The 23,480-nt window shown below is 40.5% G+C and overlaps 1 protein-coding gene across 13 annotated transcripts in view; it reads right to left on the bottom strand.

The window, feature by feature from the left end:
- Nucleotides 1-479: 479 nt before the first annotated feature.
- LDB2 (LIM domain binding 2) overlaps nucleotides 480-23,480 on the bottom strand; it is a 357,319-nt gene continuing 334,318 nt past the window's right edge. For 2 of the 13 annotated variants that reach the window (XM_046939902.1, XM_015285730.4), the window contains 3 exons: nucleotides 12,260-12,383; nucleotides 11,008-11,156; nucleotides 480-1,788 (listed from right to left, as the gene is read on the bottom strand). In XM_046939902.1, the coding sequence (XP_046795858.1) occupies nucleotides 1,558-1,788; nucleotides 11,008-11,156; nucleotides 12,260-12,383 (504 nt within the window). In that variant the 3' untranslated portion in view covers nucleotides 480-1,557. Of the gene's footprint in view, nucleotides 1,824-4,555; nucleotides 4,671-11,007; nucleotides 11,160-12,259; nucleotides 12,384-23,480 lie in introns of those variants that run through there. The other 11 variants (XM_015285735.4, XM_015285728.4, XM_025149511.3 and 8 more) reach the window with 11 other exon arrangements.

Here is a 23,480-nt window from a genome sequence, read left to right as displayed (position 1 = left end):
CCTTGCTGTAGAGCCTTGCTCCCACGAACAATCGATTTGATAGCAAAGGAAAGAAAGAAGCAGCATTTTTAAAATCCTCCCAGCCCCAGTCGAGGGACTCATCGTAAAACCATCAGACAGAATTCAGCAGAGTGGAAATCCCTGCTCTGATAAGCTCCAGCCACGGAAGGCGAGGGAGGCCAAGTTCAGGGTGGAGGTGCTCCCGCTGGATGCCCCGCGCTCCCTCGTGCCTGGCTCCCGCCGCTGTTAGTGACTGACCTGTGCTGTTACACATCATTAATGTTAAAAAAAAAAAGAGCAGCTAACGAAATGGAGCTGCGAGAGGTTCACACCTGAACTGCAGCCTGCCCTTTTTGCTGGAAAAAAAAACCTTGTGATTTGGTGAAACACAAATCCCACGCACTCCTGGTGCACGATCGCGCACACGGGCGTGTGACTTCGGCACGCACCGAACTGTAAATGCAGTATAGAAGAGGCCGTTTGTTAACACAGTTTATTGGCACACTTATTGGCAAAGCATACATAAAATACGGTTGTATTATATAACACACTGACTCACTGTGTCTTTACATGATGAGCTGAACATATTAATATGTAAATGAAAAAAAATTAGTTTCTTTTATAAAGTTTCACATAAATACACTGGAATCCAAAAAAAGCAAATCAAAACAAAACAAAACAAAACAAAAAAAAAGGTTTGAGGGCTTTACAAAAATATTATACAAGAAATATACTATGAAAAGAAATAACAACAAAGCCAACTCAGATACAATAATAAAAACACAAAAGTTTTAGATTTATTAAGCTGCCCACAAAGTTAATGGATTACATGGCTTTAAAATATCTGGATCAACAGCAATTTTACAAAGCATAAACTCTCATAGGACTGGGTGTCTTTTTCCACATAAAAATATTTCTCATGTCTTTGATGAAAAAAAGACATTTCTTGTTTCAGTGTTTTCAGTGAGTGATGGAAAGAGTATCTACTGGCATCAGCTACATGTGAATTAAAAATGCTGGATCCTTTAAACGATTAACCAATGAAAGGAAAGTCAAAGAAAGAACAAAAGTTACTTTAAATTACTTTTCCTTAAAAGCTGGTTTTTTGATTTTTTTTTTTTCTGAAACAAGAAATTTCAGGTGCAAGTTGAAAAGCAGAAAATATATTACAATTGTAAAAAGTTTTACATAGTTACGTTAATGAGATCCTGAGCACTGATGATTTGGTAAAATATGGCCATTGTTTGATGAGGAAAAAAACAACCCCTCCAATAGAACGCATGGTCAGAAATTTGCCATGAGACGCTGCTTAATTTTCCATTATTTTAATTGAGGTCAGTGCCAGTATCACGTTGTATGTGAAAGCTTCCAGGAAACGTACATGGAAGCTCATACAAGATTTTTCTCTAATTAAAAAAGAAAAAATCAGATAGATTTAGTTTAGAAATAGATACTGTATCCATTGAAAGGTTTCTTTAAATTGTTTCGAAGGATGCTTTGAAACAGTAATTAATAACCCCCTGACACACACGGCAGTGGGCACTGCTGCTGAATAACCTATTGGGAAGCTTGTGGTGTGGGGTTTTCAGATTTAGTCTCCTGGTTAGCAGGAGGTTTGCTGTTCCACGGGCTGTTATTTCCCAGTGCAGGTGAATTGTTGAAATCTTCTTCATCATCCATGCCGTTTGCTGCATCATACTGTGTATTCTCTAATCTAGTGATAAGCCTTTCGTCTTCGTCTCCAAATTCGCCTCCCATCAGAGTTGGTTCTCCTACCACCATCACATCCTGTGAACAGCACCCAATATTTGTTATATGGAAACCTTGAGAGAGAAAAAATCAACTTAAAAAAGTTATGTTAGAGAATTTGCATCTCTTAATTTTGTGATATTTGAACAACAGAGTTAAAAGTGCCTGCACAGTAGGAGCCAGGAGACAGGCTTGCACTTTGTTTCTAGTTTGGGTGCAATACCATTAACACGACATGTCTCTAGCCACATGCTCGTGGCTCTGCATCTCAGGAGCCCCAGAACAGAAAAGCAGGTAGACTGAATTTTTTGTTAGGAAAACAAGCAGGCTATGAAACTGCCTTAAAGTCCTGCTTGAGGAATTTGGGCTTTATCCAGTCTTCCTTTCCTGAGCCGTTTCATATGGAAAGGCACCAGGGTGCTTCTCAGTTGCAGCTCTGTGCTACGCGTACTTTAGAACTAGTTTTAAAGAAACCACATTTCTTATCCTTAGACTTTTCAAATGTGGAGCACGGCACTCTAATAAAGATGGTAACTCTCTTATCCTTAGCCAGCCAAGCCCTTTTACGCATCCAATATACTTGACATTCTGCTACTTAATTATGGTAATTAATTTAGGTAAAGTTTTCGATAAAAACAATGTTCACACTGATTTGACAATTTGCATAGCTAATTAAGTCATTAGCAAAAACCTGCTGATTGCCAACAAGCCCTGAATTTACCATCTGTTATTTCATGGTGCCTGTCACCTAACTCCATGTAGGCAACCCTGCCGCCAATCTGTGCAGTAAGAGGACCAATCTGTCCAGCTGGTACCGTACAAGGAAGATGAAGAGGGCTAATTATAATTACACTGATGAAGCTAGTAGTCATCAAAAACTGAAGCATGCAAGAAAGAAAGGATTCATCTAATCACTGCTTTAGGTACAAATTGTCCTTCCATGAAAACAAGTAAACCGCCTACTGTACTCCAGTGCATCACAGATTTGCTGCAGTAAACCTAACCAGCATGGGATAGAAAGGTGCAAACTTGAGATTGGAAAGCAAAGGTGCAAAGCCAGAGAGCTCTCTTGTTCTCTCTGAAAATTAGGCTGCTGTGCTAGCCACTACAAGAAGTATGTGGGATGCATATTTTCATGCAGCTCAGGTGGCAGGGCATCAGGTAGCATTTGGCTAAAGTGCAGTCATTCCAGATGTCTAGCTTTGTACCTGCTGATTTAACAAGCCCTTCACAGAATCCTAGAGAACAACAGATTCATATTTTAAAGGATCTGTTCCTTCTTATGAATGTAAAAGCATTTGTAAAAAGGAAACAGAAGACAAATGCTTGCATTTAATGCTTTTTGTTAAAATCTGCTATGTACTTAATTCCCCACAAAACAATACAAATTACTGCCTCTATTTACGCTGCCTCTTGATATCCCTTAGCAAAGGCTGACATGCTACAGAAGAATGTTTACATCACATCTTCAGCCTGTGCTACGTGACAAATCTGTGAGTAGATGGATACTGCTGCGTGATATCTTTTTCCATTCTCTACATTTTGTTACTCCACCTATCCATAAAATCCTTTGTTAAATCAAACACACATAGCTTTGCAACATAGAAGTTTAAAAGACAAAAGTGTATATAACCTAAAGTCTCTTCTAATTTATTTCATCCCTCTAAACAACAGAAAATGTATAGTGTGCACTGCTGAAGCGGACCTGACCCCAATGCGTTGTGAGAGCATTAACGACAAGAGACCTGGCAGAGAGCAAATTGGATCGGAGCGTGCAGTGATACGTCAGGCAAAAAGGACCGCAGTGACTGAGATACAGAATCACAGACCGAGGTGGCAACATCTCCCTTTACTTCAATGCTCGTGAGCATGGACCCTGATGCTGCCTCAAGTGCTGTGCGTTGCCATACCAGGAGGAGGTCAGCAACTTGGATGAGACTTAGAGAAGTGCATCAAAAATAACTGCGGGGCTAGAAAAGCTGGCTGGGGAGGCCATGGAAAAGAATTAACTGTGTATTGCATTGTCCAAATGACTGGGAGGGGTAAATATCCCTAATAGCTGCTAGTGCTGAAACGAAGAGTATCATCAGTTTAGGCCAATCTGAAGTACTAGGGCACTAAGATGACATTAAGTAAATGAAAATGTAACCCCCACTGATAAGACAATATTCCTGTTGCTGAGAACTGCAGACTGAGGATTAATGACCCCAGTAGAATAGTGCTAGCTTCGCTGCTTGGGTCTCCTCACAGTGGACTGGGAAAAGCCTCAATCTGCGGTAGGGAACGTTCGTGCATCAGTGGGGAGATACTCAGTGACCTTGTAAGTATTTCCATCTCTAATTTCTCAGGCTCTTTGCAAACATTATTCCTTAATTTAATGACACCCACTGAGAGGACAGTTTGCACTTATATTTCTCTCCATGCCACTGAGTCTTTCTCTCTCTCTCTCTCTCTCTCTCTCTCTCTCTCTGGGAATTAAGCTACAATTATATTGAGGTTATATTAGCGGAGTTTTCCCTCATTCTATTTAAGAAACAGATATCACAGCATTAGTTACAGGACATTAGAAGTATATATATATATATATCTCTATGTATGTATATTCTTGACAATCCTGCTGCTTATACTGTGTCAGGCAAAAATACTTTCTCAGGAAGCGCACATGCTGGTTCCTCCCCGGAGAGGATTCTGCTCCTCAGACTGAAAAGCTGAAGACCCCACCAAGTGTACCCCATTGAACCTCCACTCACTAATTCCCGTGCAATGACCACCAACCTCTGAGGAGGACTGGAAGTGACTCCTTTTAGAGCCCCTCAATGCTTCTCCTTAAATTGGCCAGTGGGGGTCACTGCTGTTGAATGACACAAGGCTCCATCCCTCCCAGGGTTGAGGCTGCAGCTCTGGAGTGCTCCTAGCTCCTGCTCATGGAGTGAGAAGCAGAATCCAAGAATTAAACCCTAGTCTCTTGCACGGCAGCATACACTGCTATGGCCTAGTTATGGTAGCACATATTTGACTAGATTAGTTTAAAAAAAGATTTAGACTGTAGTCACTCAATCTTATTAATTTACTCTGTGATTAGAAACAACATTTTTGGTCAAGGAATGTCTCACGATAGTAAAATATGATCTCAGTGAAGCACTGTAAATAACGCAGTGGCTGTTTTACATTATCCGATAGAAATGTATTATTTTATATTATAACCACAAAGCAGCTTTCATTTATATCACACCTTTCATCCTGCAGTATCCCTAATTGCTATCCAAACTTAAATTGATGTACATAAACTACACACAGATCACTTCAGACACAACTCAAATGCAAGCACTTCTATTTAACAGACCCGTTGTTTCTCAGGCTTCCACTTTTTTATACCTAGCCTCAATGTTTAGCTCCGCGACACCCAGTTACATCACTAGACTTTTTAACTTGGGATTTTGAAGATCATCCCATGACTAATCAATGTCTTACTGCTATCTGGAGGTTACAAAAAACAGTGAGCAATGTAAAATTCCCCATGCCAATGCCTGCCATCTTTGCTTTGCTATTTCGTTTTGCTTTGTTGTTAATTTGCTTTGTTAATATGTAATCCAGCTCAGGTGTCACAGTCCTCAGAAGTACACAAACAGTGCTTCACAAGCCTGAGATAACTAAAAACACCTGAAACTGTCAAGTAGACGTTTTAAACAAGCCTCACACTCCAAGGACTGAAAGTTGCACAAGTTTTAGCAGCCAGCACATCTGTAAGTGCCAAGGCAAAAGAAGAAAGGTATCTCCTCCTTACTTTTGTAGTGTTAGTGGTGATTATTTTAATAATTGGCTTTGTAACTCCTTGCCACAAAAAAATATTAATTACTTAGAGCCCCACTGTTGCCCTCCACAGTAATGGTCACTACCTCCAAGACAAAAACATCAGACTGCCATTTGTGTTGAAATGATCTGTAGAAACAGAACTGACATTTTAATTAGGTTTCAGAGTAAACACCTTCTAGAGGAAAATGGTTATCTTTCACATCTCATCATAGTCCTCTCTGTTAACTTGACATCCTGGTCTTGTTTGGTACATTTTTCTTAAAGCGCAACAACTGGAAACCAATTTGCTCACTCTCATCTGCTTAAGGCTAAATCTTAGATTCTGAATTGCACTGTTCTGAGACACAGTATAATTTCTGACACTAATCTTCAAACCCTACAAGTGCAGGTTCTGTAGTACAACATCCATTACAGAACACCTGAACCTACCCCCTTTTTCTGAAACACGTAAGAGATTGTATTGCTGCCTTTCACATTAGCAGGTTTATTTATGGATTTGGCTTTCTGAGGAGCTTACAAAGAACTACAAAGAGAAACAGAGATTATAGAGGTATGTAAATCATTTAAAGAGTGCAAGGAGGCTCTAATTAAGACTTTGGACGTAACAAAGAACATTTGATTTACTTAGCAGCATGTAGTGATGCTTTATTCTTTTCAACACAAATGATATTTCACTGGGTTCTTGGTTACAGTATTACACGCAACAGGATCTTCATTAGTAAATGAAAGCAAAATCCACCTATTAGTTCTATCGCATCCTAGAGCAATGGTTCTTAGAATTTGCAAGAGTTGTGGACTGCTGTCAAATTTCCAAATTCAAGTAGATTAGAATGGATCAATATGAACTTTTTTTCATTCAACTTAACTGAAAGTGATTTTTAAGCGATATGTCTGTATGGACCACTTCTGATCATCTTATACCTGTAATCCACAAATCACAGTGTACAGGGCACTTGTCTGCATACAAGGGTATGGTCTTAAAAGACAGTTTTATTTGAAACAGAAGAATAAAAAAAAATCAGATCTCAACCTGTGAAGAAGCAAGAAAATGGAGCAAAGACATGGAAGAACACAGCAGTTAGCTTCAAACATTAGAGGACATCAATAAAGTGTAAATGATAAACAATGAATCACGCAAATTAGATAACTAGCTTTCTTTGAAATTACAGGAAAGATAACATAAGAAAGACAAGCTTTGTATGACCCTTGCAGGAGGAGTCTTGCTTATCTTTGCTCTCTGTTTGGAGGAAAAAGGTAATCCCAGTAACAATGGGTTGACATTTTTCCAAAGATTAGATATGATCAAGATCAGGAACAAACTTGAGAACAGTTCTAATAAATGGAATCTACTGAGACTAAGACAGATGAGTGGACAGTTTCTGGGTCCCTGTTTTGTCAACTCTCTCTACACCCTAAACAAAAGGCAGTACATTTGTGGAAACATTGGAAGTACCCAGCCTGCACCAACAGGAGTCTGAGAGAAGCAAACTCCTGGTGAGAGAAATATCTCATTACTTATGCTATTGGATGGACTTCAGTGGCATTTGGTTCTGCTTCCAATGCGCTGCAGCATATTGCCTCAGCATCTATGGATTCAAGTCAAAAGAATCACCAAACAACTGAAAGGCCAGCCTACACATGAGTTCTGCAGTGTAATCATGTAGCCCGCTGGCTAACTACATTTGTCCGAAGAAAGCTCCCAGTATGTAGGAAGTGTTAAACAAGGGACTTGGGAAGAAATAGTCCCATTGAAAAGAGAAGATGCTGAAGGTCTGCAACCAGTAGCATGAGAACAAACATAACCATAGAAGCCACACTGTAAGGAAAAATAAGTACAATAGAGTGCAAGGAACTGTCAGAAGGGCAAAACATTGTATTTTATTTAGCAGAGCTGAGGAAGTATAAAAAGGCTAGAGATATGAGGACAGCATGAGAGTGACCCTGTTGAAATTACTGATGAGAGGGAGCATGCATATCTATTCACTGTCAGAGACCCTTAAGATAATTTTGAAGACTGTGTCATTAAAGATGTATCTGAACATGTCAGCACAGTCAATGTGCTAATAAATTTAAGGCAACAAAAAGGGCACAGACGATACTGATTGGTTAGGTTTCAGCAGCTGAACTTCAAGGTGCAACACTAAACTGACCCACACATGGAAATACAATGCAATGATTTCACTTTCTGGGCTTGGACTTGTATTGTCAGTGCGGTCCCTGCTTGAAGAACAGATCAGAAAATACACAGGTAGAGGGAATGGTACAACCTCCTATTAATGAAGAAGCAGCTATATAAGACAAATACAGCTACATATCAAACTTTGCTTAACATTATGTATTTATCTGAAGATCTGCAAGGTGCTTTGGAGAAAATGAGAAATGTCTGAAGCTTCAAACTTTGTCACAGCCAACAGCTTTCAAGTCACTGTCCTGAAAATTTACAATTTGCCTTTCCAGATGTGAAAACCTCATTACAAAAAGAGAAGCTAATGGTGTGAGTGAGAAGACTGGATGAGAGGTATGGTATGTTCACCTACTTTGTAGAGTGTACACGGCAGTACTATAGAAGCAAAACTGAATAATTATTAATGTTCTAAATCAGGAAACATTACATAGAGTAGAGGTCAAGGAAACGTTCTCTAACCATGATTAATTTACTATCAAAGAGAAAACAACATAGAAGCATAAAATGGACAGGAAATTAGATTCTACTATAGTGGAAAGGCTATCTTTGCTAGCTGGAAAGAAACCATTGGAGAAAAAGAGAAAGCTTACATCTGGACTACACAATTTTACATTACTGCAGCTGTGGCACAAATGTAAGCCTGTTCCTGGGGTTCTCCAGAAAGGATGATGGGAAAAATGGAACTGGAACGAGCTAGGTTCATGTGAGTCATGTGGACAAAAGCAGCAGTGATTTCATTCCTTTATTCTAATGATAAGACTTTTGATGTGGAAAGCAAATGATTTCAGAAGTTGAAAGCTTTCCCGTGTTTCAAGATATCTTCAGTTGCATATAAGGAAAATAAAACACTAAGTATTAACTGATGCACTGAGGTAAAGTTAAGAGAAAGGAACAGAGTGTCTCTCTTATGAAGATAGGTTGAAGGACATCTGATACTGATTGGACAAGGGGAAAATGAAAAGAGGGGATTTGGGTTTGATGTTAGGAAGAATTCCTTATTCAGAGAGTGGTGGGGCACTGCAGCAGGCTGCCCAGAGAAGCCGTGGATGCTCCATTCCTGGAGAAGTTCAGGGCCAGGCTGGATGGGGCCCTGAGAAGCCTGAGCTGGTGAGTGGCAACTCTGCCCATGGTAGGGAGATAGATCTAGATGATCTCTAACCCTTCCAACCTAAGCCATTCTGTGCTTCTATGAAACAGAAAGCAAGTTAATGCTGTCTGCTGCTAACTTCAGAAAGCAACAGCATGTCTGTGTAAGAAGGCCCACTTGAAAGACTGCAAAATTTTGAAGAAACACAGTAACATCTCCCTATTTAACTGAAAAGTGTTGAATAGTTTTACACCAAAATATCATACCACTAAAATTATTTTGAGTTCTGTCTATCCTACATTTTTGCCCAAAAATCATTTCCATCTGGTTTGCTATCTTTGCCTTGGGGAAGATGGGAAGAACTGCTGGTATGTCAAATCAAACAGCTAAGTATTTTCTACTGTGCTAAGCAGAAGACTCCTAAAAACGGAACCTGAGCCTCCATAAAAGAATAGTTTGGACCGCCTCACTATTCTGGTACAGGAAGCAAACAATATTGAACAAAACATAGCTACTCAGCTTTCTAAAAATCAGTGAAGACTGAAAATCCATCCCTCATACCATGATAAACTTCATCACGATGTCTCAGATGTTCAACTAACATCCCCATAGGAAGAGTAGCCTTGACTGCTACACCTGTCAGGAGCAGCCCCTGAATACCTGAATCAACTTGAGTATCAGTGGGAGTGACAGACAGCTATCAGAGGGCCTAATTACACTCAAATGTATGAGTACACACGGCTGCCACTGAGGCCAACAAAAGTCAACGACGCCTCTCCCGAGAGAGCAGGCCTCGGAGAAGCAGGGGGTCAGACTCTGCTTGTGCTGAATGAAGCAAAGGGCAGAGAGTAGCCAGGATAAAGTGATCTTCCTGACTTTCAAACTTGGAGACAGCAAGGAACCAGGAGGTTGCTCAGTTTTATACCTAATTGCTGTTTTCTCATAAATATGGTTGATCATTGATCCAAGGGGATTTCTGGCAGACAGTCAGTGAGGCAGAGTGGCCTGTGCCACGAGGGGTTCAGGTAGCTGGCATTCTGACTGCTTCGCGCTGCCAGAAAAGCCCAGAGTTGCCTATATTAGGGAAAGAATCTGACTCTAGACATGGGAGCCATGTGAAAATTTTAATACAAGGAGAAAATATGAGTTTAATGTACTGAAACTCAAAGCTGTTGAAAGCTAGTGGATTATTGAATTGATCGCTAAACAAAAATCTTCATTTCATTTCACTAGTGTTAGTCTACTCCTCTTTTTCATCTGGGTATTCAAGTTTTCTAGGAAGTGCCTGCTTCACGCTGACAAAAGGCCTGTATTCTTTCTCAAGCTTCAGAAGAGATCTAGCTCTTTCCTATCTGCTGATCAGAAATCCAATAAAAATCCCTGCATGTTATCCCCGAGATACCACTTTATAGTTCCTATACTACCAAATTAATCTCCCTAGCTTTAAAATGCATGAGCTATCTTCTTATTGATTAAGGCACATTTTGTCACAATTCAGGGTCAGATTACCCCTATATTGTGACTAAGGCAATAAATGTGACATCATTAAAATGACAAGAAATGACTTGGTGTTTCCCTACATAATTAGGATGCCAACAGTTACAGCTAGCAGGGTGAATAAACTGAGACCCATATTCAAAGGGATCTACCTTCTGCAAATGGAGTGGTTTGATATAGAGATAACATCTGCAGGCAAATTTACTCATAACTTGTTCAACTTCAGCAATTGAACTCAGCACCAATTAAAGATGAGGCACTAATGGAGAGAGATGAGCAATCTGCTCAGGTATGGTAACCCTGCTGCACAGCAGCTCACTCTCACTTAGCAGCGGGTGGGTGGATGTCTTCGAGACACTCTCAGTTTTCCTACTACAACTGAAAACACAAGGCCCCGTTGAGTCCTACCACCACTGGAAAAACTCCTTTTGATGAGTTGGCCCCAGCCCTGAAACTCATATCTACTCCTCAGGATAGCCCTGTGTGAGGGTCGGTCATTAAAGCTGCACTGAAGAATGGCTTCTTCACACCTCCCCACTAATTCTCCAGCTTCCATGGCATACTACGCAAGGTTGCTTTTTGCCCGTTACAGTTTTGCTCAAGAATGCACCTTCTTTACAAAGAAAGAATTTAAGCACTGTAAGTGATTCAGGCCTAAAAGGAAAGTGAGACTTACAGGTACCTGACTTGATAGACTCAGGTTTGCAGCAGCTGACTTTTTCTTGCTGTTGGTACTATTTGCGTTGTTCCCAGCACTGCTGTTCGAAGTGCTGCTGGTAGAGTTTTTCCTTTTCCTCCGTTTGGTTGTCGGTTGTCTTGTGGGTTCTGCTGCAATAGAAGGGTAAGAAGGAAAGCCAATGGTAGATATTGTAAAACGTTTCAGAAATGCTGAAATATTTTTTTATCTCGTTTTAAATTCACAAGTTTACTAGCAGTAGTAATAGTAGTAGTAGTAATAAGTAGATTTAGATATGAAACTTAGAATAATACTTGAACCAAAGCCAGTGGTTTCTGCTTTCAGTTTTGTGTAATAGAAGTTCCTTTTTCCAGATTATCTATAAAGATATTTGAAAGTATTTTACTAGTGGGAGTATCATGGTAACAATCAGGAAACTCGAAGGTGCTGTGCAGCTTTGCTAAGAGTTGTGCTAACCAAAAATCCAGGTCCTGTTCTGATGTAGGTCACAGTCTCAGCTGCCCCAGCCAGAGACAAAGGGACAAGGCAGCCTGCTGGCTGCTATTGATACAGTATATGAGCACGTAGCATGTAATTCCTTTCTAATTCTGATACGGGCTTAATCTTTAAAACTGATGCATGCAAGCAACGTTTTAAAGAGTGCTGAATGCCATTTCTTTGTGAATCTTCCAAACTTAGACCGAATCAGGACAATTACATAACTTCTCCTAAATCAGAGTAGAATAAAGGTGGCAGCTGCCCTTATCAAAATTTGGCATTGGCACCCATGTGAACAGTCTTAAATACACGGAGCTTTAATAATCTGAGAAAAGAGAGAACTTTTTTGAGGTGTAAGAGGAAAGAGACTAAGTCCAGGCCTGTAAATAGCATTATATGGGTCTCAAAGACAATTAATTATGAATTGTTGCTATAATTTCAGACTCACAGCAGGAAGCTGACTTACACAAGCTATGAATTCTAATGGAGTCAGTAAGCATTTTGCATTCTATCTACATGGTTTTTTGTACTAAATTATATCCTATGCATTTGAATGTGCACATCCATAATACTTGCCTTGCATTATGTTGCATCAGACTGAAATCATGGAAAATCAAAATAATTTTCAAGAATACTTCTGGAGCAGTGCTAATTGTTATTACTTCCCTTTGCAAGTAGATTTGCAGCAAAATTTCCCAGTGTTTTTATATTCTCTGAATTATAAAATAAATAAAATACTGGAAATCAAACATACCTGGTGGGGCCACCATTCTCTGCCATTTTTGAAACAAGCAAGTCTTCAAGCAGTCTCGAGGACTTAGATTGTAAGTTTTGTGTCTTGACATCAGTTCCTGCATTGGCTCCAGTATTACACACAACTGGAAGAAACAAATCAAAATCAAATGATTTCATCTGACGAGAGATTCAGTTGATCAGTATTTACATAGCTGGAAGGTACATCCTTGGCTTTTTTGTTTGTTTCTTTGTTTTGCCCTTTGTAACACAGCATGCCTCATATGGCTCAGTTCAATCTGCACTGCGATCGCAGGATCAAAACTCTGAACCGAGAAAACTTTTGCTCACTATTTGACATCCTAAGTATTAAAAACCAAACAAAAACTGATAAACTTCAACTCTGGTCTTCCAGACTACACAGATTTTCATGCTTGATTGGCAAAGCTGCAAAGATGACTTCATAAATCCTAAAATGCCCACAGCAGGTTATCATTCCAGTACAGCAAATGTACATACAGTGATCTTCCGACCTCCTGCACCTCACAGTAAGGCTTTCTCAGGAATGAGGGCTGTAAAGACAATCTTTTATCTTGCTGTTCCATGCAAAATAATTCAAATAATTTTGCTTTCTTCTTGTTATGAGGACCGTACGTTATCTTCCCATCACATTAATGACATGTCCAAGAAAAAAGCATTTTATTTTCCTTGTCAGCTTGAATGCTCTATTACGTTGAAGCTGAACATTTCCCGAAGCAAACCCTCTCTTCAAAAACAGTTGCTTCTTATACATTTTCTATCTGCTCACTTAATAATTAAAATCACTGTTCACTGCTTTTTGCTCCTGTTAGCACAGCAGATCTAGCATAAAGAACAGTGAGCTGGTTTCTATTCCCTCCTGTTTATCACCACAGAATCATTTCCAGTCAGTTAAACCTTATGCAAAGCCGCAGAAGACAACAGAACTGCACATATGTAACTGAGGGCTTACTCTCATTTGCAAAATCCTTGGTTTTTGGTTATCCTACATGTGAAAAAGAATCTGGATTGGCCCCTAACTTCCACCTGAAATATGCAAGGCTAACACAAAGGAGGAAAAGGTTCCTTCCTTGTTAACTGAGCACATTTGATAAGGAAATAGCTGACACAAACATGTTATTTTCAGAGGTATTTTCAAAGCAAAACTGCATTTAAGAGCAGGGGAAGGTTTGGCTTTTTACCAATAGTAGTAGGGCAACAACTTGGTCAAATTAGCAGAGCTTAGAATGGCCACTGCGAAAAAGAATAATATAATTTGACTCTTGTTTTGTGCAACAGTCCCTCACTGAATTTTAGTAGGTCTTGCTGAAGAAGCACCTTGGATTTATTTCAGCTGGCGAGGTTTTCTTCTGTGTTTTTACAAACATGTGAGACGTGAAGCAAATTCCTTTCTCTGGGATGCACAGCTGATCAAAGTTTGTACCATTCTCCCTTGCATACTTACTCTCATTCATATAAATGGAGATTCCAAGCATGCAGGGAAAATAGCTGAAAGGGAGCTGCCATGAGGACAATGAGATGAATTCAGAATTTAAATATTATTATGTATTGGTGCTATCATCTGATGAGCCTTTCATTAACAGCAGTTAAAACAGAGATAACATAAAGCAGCAGGGAGAATGAAGAGCTCCAGAATGAGGAATTACTTTTTTTCCAACTACAGAAATTGAATCTGCAATTGCTTCATTGACTTGTTTTTCTTACATGGGCTTTTTACGTGTATTTTTGTACACAAGCATCTGCAAGGTAATAGACAGAGAGCTACTATCAGATTGTGCACACTGGACTCAGACTTTCCTCTGGTACAACAGCCTACCAAAAACTAAGAGCATCAGGCTCTAAAATGCACACGGGGTCCAGTTCATGCAGTGAAAGGAATGTTGTATTTTGAGTTCTTATTCAATTTATTCTGTAACCTGCGGGCTCTACCTCAAGTTTTGGGTGTGTGTGAGAGAGGCATTTGTGATCATAATTGACACCATTGTTTTGGTTTTCAAAAATCTGTGTTTCTGGCAGGGTAGTTTAAATTGTCTCATTACGCACAGATACTTCTAACTAGCATGGAAAAGATTGCTGTGGTAATTCTTAACAAACTAGTTAGCCCGGGCAGAGCACTCACTCACACAGCTCTACTGCTGCTAGGACTGAATGTAAATACACATGTAGGGACTTCCAAGATTTCCTTAGGGACACTTTATTCATGACACATTTACTTCTCCATATATACTTATTGTTGGCAACAAAGAGAACGTTTCTTCTTTATCATCTGGCAATGATGTTTCCTATTGTGTACAAACTAATGTGCACTGAGAAGAGCTTTGCAGTCACTGCTGTCTGTGGATCTCTTGGCTAAGATAGCAGGCAGAGCCTGCCTGTAATTTCTTTCATTTCAAACACAAGATTAAAATTGGACACAAGCCCAAAACGTAGCAAGACCCGACTGATGTCACACACATGGATTCAAAATGTTGAGCACTGGGGCCCCTGCACTGGAACATGGGACGCTCTATCAACTTCTGGATATTTAGGAGCTGCACGGGCTCACATGAATTCCTCTTCTGGTTCCGGGGCTGGGGAATTCTCAACCAGTTTCTCCCTCTGAAGTCTACAAATTCTAAGGTCAGCTTTGGATGCCTGAGTAATAGAAGGGTATTGCTCTCTATAGTGACAAGTCCACTTTAAGTGCATCTAGCTCATGGGAATGGGACACAAATGTAAAGCGAACTGGATTAACAGTGATTGATATTAAATCTCACAGTCTTTTTCCGTGCCCTTTGAGATCTGCCCAAAATCTAATGTGACTCAAAACCAAACGAAAAGATGGAAAAGATCGTGGTCCGATTATCTTAAGTCTGAGGTACCTGCCAATGACAATCTGTGTCTTGTTTTTTGCAAAGATATAGACAAAAAATGCAGGGAGAAGATGCATTTAATATATGGATTGGCCAAAATCACAGAAACATTGAATAATGTTAGGCTGGAAGGGACCTCAAGAGGTCATCAGGCCCAACCTCTGCTCCAGCAGGGACACTTATACAGGACTGCATCCTGAACTCTGCTGCCTGCCACCTCCAGCTGCTGGTGAGCTGGGCAGCTGGCACACAGCTCCGACTGTATCGTTTTACAAAGCGACTTCTTAAAACAAAGCTAACAAAATGTTTTACATACTCCTACATTCATTTGCATACAGAAGAAGCCCGAGGCTTTGACTGCCTATTCCCCACAGATCGCCCCATCTCACTGTGAGATTCCTTTTCAAAATATCTATTTCAACATTTTTCAATGACTGGGTACTATGAAAATGTACAATCCTTTACTGTAGCACTGCAATAACACTATTTCGAACACCAACAAAACCAATCTCTTCTGCAAGCATTTCCTGCACAGCTCAGAACCAGTCACCCAGGAAAACACCCTACAGACTTAAAAGACTTCAGTGCAGTGACAGTGTGTGATCACAAGAATAATTTCTACATTTCTAGGGACCCAGAACCTTTAATAGCAATGCTTGACAAGACACAGTTAGACATTTCCATGCTCCACACCTAGACAACACAAAAGGTGGGGCGCATTTGCCTGCACACAGGGTCTAGTGCCAGCTGAATTGCCATAGGTGATGCTGGATTTGATTCAGCTGATCTCTCCTGCTGTCCAAGAAAGACACAAGGCTCTGCGTGGATGTTTAAGGCTCTAGAAGCTGTCTTTAGTGCCTGGGCGAGGGAACTAAGTCTAAGGTTAAAAGCAAAGATATGTTCCTTAGTAGCTTTCGAAATACATTTGTAAGAACTAAGATCATAGTAGAGAATACACTTTCTGTCTGCAGTGCTAGAAGATACTGAAATAACATGACTCCTCATAACCCAAAATGATTAGAGTTAGTTGCCAGTCACATTCTGTTATATGAACTCATCACCATGATACCTGACCATTGCTGCAGTTTCACTGCGAAGAGCCGTGGGCAGGATTTGGTCCTAGAGAGCATCACAGCACTTTACAGTGAGAGAAGTCACTGGCATGGGAAGTTTATGTTCTTGGGTGCCCAGCATACACAGGGCACCGTATATGCACACATTTTGCTGTTGTATGGAGTGTCAGAGACTTTGGTGGAGTTCCATATGGATCCTACGGACAATTCATCAATTACAGGGCTCGGATCCAGCTTGAGAAAATGGTAATGTTATACCCTTGGGGCTCAGGGAAGTGAAAGTAGGGAACATAATAAAGCACATGGCTTTTTGCATTAGTAAAGCACACATCTGGAAGGATTTGATTTATTTTATTTTTGTAATGACTTTTCTTTTTTTTTTAGAGGAGAAGACCAGAATTTATAGGTTTCAGAAAGCAGTGTGTTTTAGGAAGGCTGTTATATGAGGAGATACCAGAGGCACTGCAGACAGGAGTCAGAGGGTTCTGAGAATATGGATCCACACGTAATTTCCTGTAGCGCTTCAGTTATCAGCAGAGCCAAAATCTGCCTGTGTAAGTAAGGGGTCAGATTCAGCTCAGAGATCACTCCAGCCACACCAAGAATGTATCCAGCTTTGTGAATTTTGTTCTGACGTTGGCTTTCTGTTCCATTCCGAGAAGAGATGTCTGCTCAGATAGCAGCGAGGATTAGCAGAAAGACCCACATGGAAGCTCTCTTTTACCTTACTTTAGCATGGCATACATAAGCTTTCGCATCCTATCGCTAATTTAATTTGTGTGTGCCCTCTCAGGGAAGCCTCTCGTCTCCACCAGAATCCTCCCAGTTGTTACAGTGGAGGTCTGACACACTCCTGGCGAGGATGCTGCTGTTCTGCCAGCTCTGAGCTGCAGGTGGCAGAGCTGACCCAGCTTAACAAGCACTCCCCCTCCGCACAGGCTACGGAGCACAAAAGAACTGCATCGTTTCAGTCGTTCAATGCCTTTTGCATTTTAAATAGAACTCAGACTTGCAATACTTACGTGGTGAGACTGACATAATCACCACGCCAGTTTCCTTAAAGAAGGAAACACACTGAACGCTGGACAGCCAATGAGTCCCAAGTCTACCAAAAGAAGCCATTTTTGAGAACTGTGTTGACCTCACTCCCATCATTAGCAGTTTTGTCCATATAAAGCAGAAGTTTCACTAGCCACAAGCAAATAACAGAATTATCTACAATTTCATGTTGATGACACTTAAAAACATTAATGAACGATGAAGTAACCTCAGCATTTTTGAATCAAACCAGAGAGGAATCTAACAGCAACGAGAGCCTTTGCTGAAGCTTTATGAAATTTAGTCTTAACTCTTTGATGCTTGAAACTTTTCCTGGTTTAATGCCTGTATTAATCACTCGAAAACTATGGAAGCTGTTGAATAGCCAGAGCTCACAGAGATTTACAACCCTTAGTAGAGGTGACAAAACACATTTCAGTAGGAGTGTTAGTCACTGTCTAATGTTCAGGTAGGCTGTTGACAGTGAAAGTACCCCTGGAACAGACGCTGCAGCCTTGAAGGGGTCCAATGCTTTCCTTCAGAGCTCAGTTTTTTCTCCTCCATGAGACTCAGAATTATTAACTAACAAGGCTGAGCACAACGGTGTTCTATTTCTACGCTGAGATGCAGCCTTTCCTCTGCATGCCCTATACGTGTGCTAAAGAGAACAGCTCCAGTTAACGTTGCCAGTGATATTCTGGCCCCAGTGTATTTCCCTGGGAAAGGTCCCACTGACTTCAGTGGGACAGAACTTTGGAAAAGAACTGAAATATCTTTGCGTGCTGTTTCACGGATTACCACCCATGGAGGCCCATGACATGTTGCTGATACAGCTGCAGTGAGGAAGGGACACATAACAGGTATTTTTTCAGCCACTGTGGAAGAGCTGTACCTGAAGGTCTGACTTGCAGGAGCAATGCCAAGGCACCGTGCTCTGCGCTCCCGGCATTATGGCAATGAAACAATAATGCTTTGCTGCAGTCCTGAATACAGTTCATTCTCTGGAGTTGGAGACAGGGGAGGCTTATAGCAGACTTTAAATTTCTCTGCTCATGCTCACTTTTCAGAGTTAATGGAAGCATCCTTCCCTGCACAACAGAGGGAGGAACGAACATTTCCTAGGAACATATTGCCGCTTCTTTCACTGGCCGGCTTGCAACACACTGCCAAAAATAGCTGAAGAATCACATGTGAATACAGAACATTTTCATCTTAAAAACTATCTTTGTTTTCCATTAACAACATGGAGACATAAAAAAGAAATGTTTGGATTTTTTTTTTTTTTTCCCTTCTCTTTTTTGACATACTTGTATTTCTGGAGGGGATTGCTTCTGCTTTGTTCTGAGCTCCTGCCCAGAATGTCAAGACAAATTTAAGTCTCTTCCATCAGAGCGTTTCAGTGGATCAGCTACACGCATGCTCCTTCCCTACGTGATACATCTTAAGCCAAAATAAGTGTTTCTGAGATTCCCGTCACTCTTGCTACCTGCTTTCACTTTTTCAATTGGCCGGATACACTCCTGCTGAGATGGGGAGCCTAATAAGAAACGTTCATTGTGTGACCACCACGTAGTACAGTAGTACATGCCAAGCTTTGCTAAATAAATTACCAATTCTTAGATGCTGCAGAACTTAACATAGCAAGCAGCAAATTCAGTAGCCACTCTGATTTAAATCATAAAAGTAGTTCACTGGACCTGGCTATTTAAAATCCAGTCAAAATCCATTTATTTTAGTGATGATGCCTCAGATGATCCTTGGGCATGAATGAAAAGGCAGCTCTCAACTCCAATAGCTTAAACAGTCCCATACTGTAGGCTATTCCCTGACTTGTTTATTGTGACTACTGTTCTCTCAATTTTTCCAAATCCTTCTGTTCCAAAGACTCTCAAATTGGCAGTGTGTAAGCAGATGGAAGTCCTTGGTTTTGCTACATCGGTAAGGAATAATATGAATTTTTTATATTCATGCAGTGAAAAAGTGCTTGTAAATATGGTATAGGGACATATACTGCATTTATTCCTAAATTAAATACACTTACTTTAAGCAGATAGCAATGAAAGGTTTGTCTCTGAACTTTCTTTAGGCTTGGACTTAAAAACTCATAGAGATAAATGTGACCGCACCTCTCAAAGAAATTGTTTTATACTAGTTCAGAGCTCGGCAAGACAGAACTGCATCGGCTTGAACTTGGCTCACATTGTGAGTACGTCTCCAAAACCATATGGAGTGGATATTTTGTGTTAGTTTTAAAAAATGTGGGACGAGTTTCTGCAGCACAGTTCTGTAGCGAGAGCAGATTCTGGGACAAGTTCCACAGCCTGAGATTTACTGGGTCTGGGATATACTTAATAGCCATCACTCCACACAGGGTAAGGCTCCACATTTTGTGACTGCTCACCATGCTGAGTCAAGAAATATTTATACTTGCAATTACCTAAGAAACCAGGAGTGAGAATTTCCAGCTTAACGCTTGCAATATTAATGATCATTAGCATCTAGGGCTTATTATTTATTATTTATAGAAAGCCAGAGATATACAGGGCTATTTTACAAACTACTGAGGCTCTCATTCTAAAGAGATTCCTATCTCAAGTAGATAAGAAAGAAAATACTAAGCCAGGAGTAATTTGGCAACAGTAAGGTATGCACATGAAAATAACAATTTCACGTAGCGATCTACAAGTCCCTTGAGGACTACTGATATATCTGATATGTATTTAAATGGTTCTCACGTGTTGTCACTTGAAAATATGGCTGTTTTGCTATGCAGATCAACTGCTGCACATGAAGCAAAATGTCATTCATTTCGCTGATAATTTAGTTATTTAGAAAACAATACGAGATCAATTTTGCCACAAAGCTTCGGGAATGTGTGGTTTCTCTGTGTCCTGCTAACTCTGCAAGACGCAGTCGGATGACATGCAACTCCAGAAGCTCCGTGCTGCATTTGCTAGTAAATACTCAGCATCAGTAATGTTTATTCATCCTATGCTCTGCCCTGAATGCCAGTCTAGGACTCTCCAGTTTCTCACTAACACCCAGAGGTAGCGAATGATTTCTCAATAATGCAGTGTTCAGCTGCTCAATTGCTCCCAAGCTACATAGCTCATCATGTTTTTACACTGCTCTTTATCTGCAGCCATTTCAATTCCCAGCAACAGCGAGAACAGAAAGAAGCAGCATTCATTTCAGGTAAGGCTAAGCTTAAAAAAATGTATTTTTCCAGGCAAATACTGTGTGCGAGTAGCACACAGCAACAGCACACAGCTACGCCCAGCGCTGCAGCTAATTCTCATCAGTGTGCTGGATCCCAATTTCATTTCTCTCTCTCTCCTTTCCTCTCCTTTTTAACATATCCGTCAGCTAGCAGCTTCCATCAGGGCCCTCTCCTCCAAGCACCCCACAGCAGTGCAGGTGACTATGGTAACTGCTGGCCCTCCTGGCCATTAATTCTGTCCTTCTGTGTGGCGGCAGCTAGAGCTGCATTTGTGGAGACGAGACGAGCCTGACATCTGCCTTATTTAGTTACCTCTTTGGCAGCATGATCACCTTATCAGTATGTGCTGGAATGAATTCTGTTTTGCAATACTCCTAAGCACTGAAATAAGTATTTAAGGCCTACCAGTCATTGCTATTTCCCCTCAAACTATTGGTAAATGTAGCTCTTATTACTTTCTCTGATATTTTGCTCAGTTTTTCCATTTTGATCTATGATTTGTGGGTCTTTAGTTTATGGGTATAGTGGGGGCTTTATTGTTCATATTTATGCTACTTTCTTTTAAGTTTTAATACTGATTTTAATAGATCTGTATTTTTTGGATATTTTGCAATCAACTTACGCAGGTTTAAATTACTCCCCCTTTCTCTCATTACGCAGCTATCAAAATGATGCCCTTTCAGTCAATGTCTTTTTTTTCTCTTCCCCCTCTATATAATGAGATGTTCTCAAAAACCTTTCCCTCAATGGCATCATACTAGTCCTGTGAGCTTTTAATATTGTTTGTGCCAGAGGAACTCATGCCACTTTCTACTTCACTGTTCACCCAAGTGAACAGTGGAGGCTATCTAGTTTGTTTTCTCCTAGCTGGCAAATGAGGTTAAGTAAGGGCAGCTGGTTTCCATACCATGAGCATGTATTACTGGAATCCCAATGGCAGAGACAAACTGCATCCAGCTGCTGTAGTCCAGCTAATGAAAACAAAAGAACTTGCAGAAGTCTCACCTTCCACTTGACAGGCTTAGTCTGAAGGCTGTGAAAACCCAGAAATTGAATAATTCATTACCTCTTTGCTACGGACCTCCTGGTGGAATCTGGCTTCACCCAAATTATATAAATTGATTGGTGTATTCCACAGTGAGGTCAACCTGCCTGAGCCTTCTCCTTGAGCAGAGATCCCAACTGCAGGAAGGGATCAATACATCACATCAAAAGCCTGTATTGCAACAAGAAGTCTTGTACAGACTATCATATTGTGTGATTCTTCTCTCCCAGCTATTTGTATATTAAATGATCAATAGGCAGGATATGTATCTTACACATCTGCGATCAGAACTGAGTTCTGAAATGTTTTAAGAGAGTCCATAAAATTTACCTTTGTAATTTGATTTAACATTAAACTGTATCGCGAAAGTGCATCATGTTGACTACATAATGGGATCCCTTATATTGCACTTGGTATAGCAGTGAGTATCAATCTCAGAAAGCTTGTCAGGACAAAAATAAATTTTATTGTAAATGGGAACAGATTCATTGATTTCAGCCTATGCAGCATTCGGACGGTGATCCACCATTACGTGAGGGTTAAGGTTGGTCTATAGTAATGAAGGGGTTGAGCTGAGTACTTTGGACCAAACTCTTTTTACTTGAGCCTTGTTCTGTGAACGAATCTCTTTTTTTTCCATGCCCAATTCTAGGTTATGCCACAGCTACCCAACAGTTGTTGCTCCACCTCACTGATTCAGTGGCCTGGTGCAAAGCATGTGACACTTGAAAGCTTTCTTAATTTCATTTTCTCTAGATAGTTCAAAAATGACACAGCTTACAATTTATTCTCATTCCATGATTATTGCCCCTTCTCCTAACACAATCACCAGTTTTATTTCTTACACAATACTGAGTTAAGGACAAAACAAGAGCGAATTCTGAGACTGTCATATTCTTCGAGAGATGTTCCTCTCGTGCTTTGCCAAGTGCAGATATTTAATAATCTGAATTCCTTAATAACCCACCATCACAGTCAGCCCAAACAGTATCTTTAGGAAACAGCATAGGAAAAGTCTATTTCCCCATTTGCCATCTCCCATCACTATCATGTGTGATGCTGTTGCATGACATTTCCTTCCTCTCTATTTCTCTAAAGGCAAACAAGCCGTATTCAGCAGTTCTGAGTCAAATCCTAACACCTGATATTTCTGATATGCAAACTGTTAGCTTTTTCTATTTGTGCAACAATGAGACCTTATCAGTTTTGCTGCTTTTCATTTTGACTATGAGACGCATCCACTATCACTCGTCACCTATGTCCCCGGCAGCTCCCTTAGGTTCAGATGGAAACCGGTACGCTGTTTGTCTTGTTCACACTGCCGCTGATCCAAAGCAAATCACAGCGTTATAAGAAAGATCAAGAGCACGGGGACCGCATTTGAATGCTGGCAGTTTTTAGCAGGCAGCTATATTACAACTTGGAAATAAGTTCAGAGATGTTTTTGCGGTGAAATGCTCTGCAGACGGCAAATGCTGCCTTCGAGATACTGACAGCAGAACAATAGGAGAGGTTACGCCTGGCCAAAACGCAGTCCTGAAAACGCAGGGGTGCAGCTGAAGTTTTAGTTCAGCACGTAATGTTTTGAGGACGCTTCAAAACGTGTCACACATGAGGACACCCTTTGTAGTACAAAACAAAACATCGCTACGTGCCTTTCGTTTCGCAAATTCGCTTTCTTACATTGCACATTACTTTCAGGTTTCCTCGTATGAGAAATCGGCTTTCCTTCGTACAATAGATACACAACCACATTCACACATACTGAGGCAATACCACCAATATGATTCATCCTTCCGACTAACGCGTACGTAGCAACTCTAATCTTATTTACAACCTTGCAAAAATGAAGCTTTTTCCAGAGTATAAGCAGCGAGCTCTTCTGTGTCATGAATCCGTTCCCCGTCCACATAAAATCCTCTTGTTTCTATTCTGCAGCTCAAGCACAAATGCAGTGTTTTTCACATTACCAGTTC

The sequence above is a fragment of the Gallus gallus genome, chromosome 4 (genome assembly GCF_016699485.2).
Source record: "Gallus gallus isolate bGalGal1 chromosome 4, bGalGal1.mat.broiler.GRCg7b, whole genome shotgun sequence".
Classification (NCBI taxonomy): Eukaryota; Metazoa; Chordata; class Aves; order Galliformes; family Phasianidae; genus Gallus; species Gallus gallus.
This window is presented reverse-complemented; position numbering and strand designations above follow the sequence as displayed.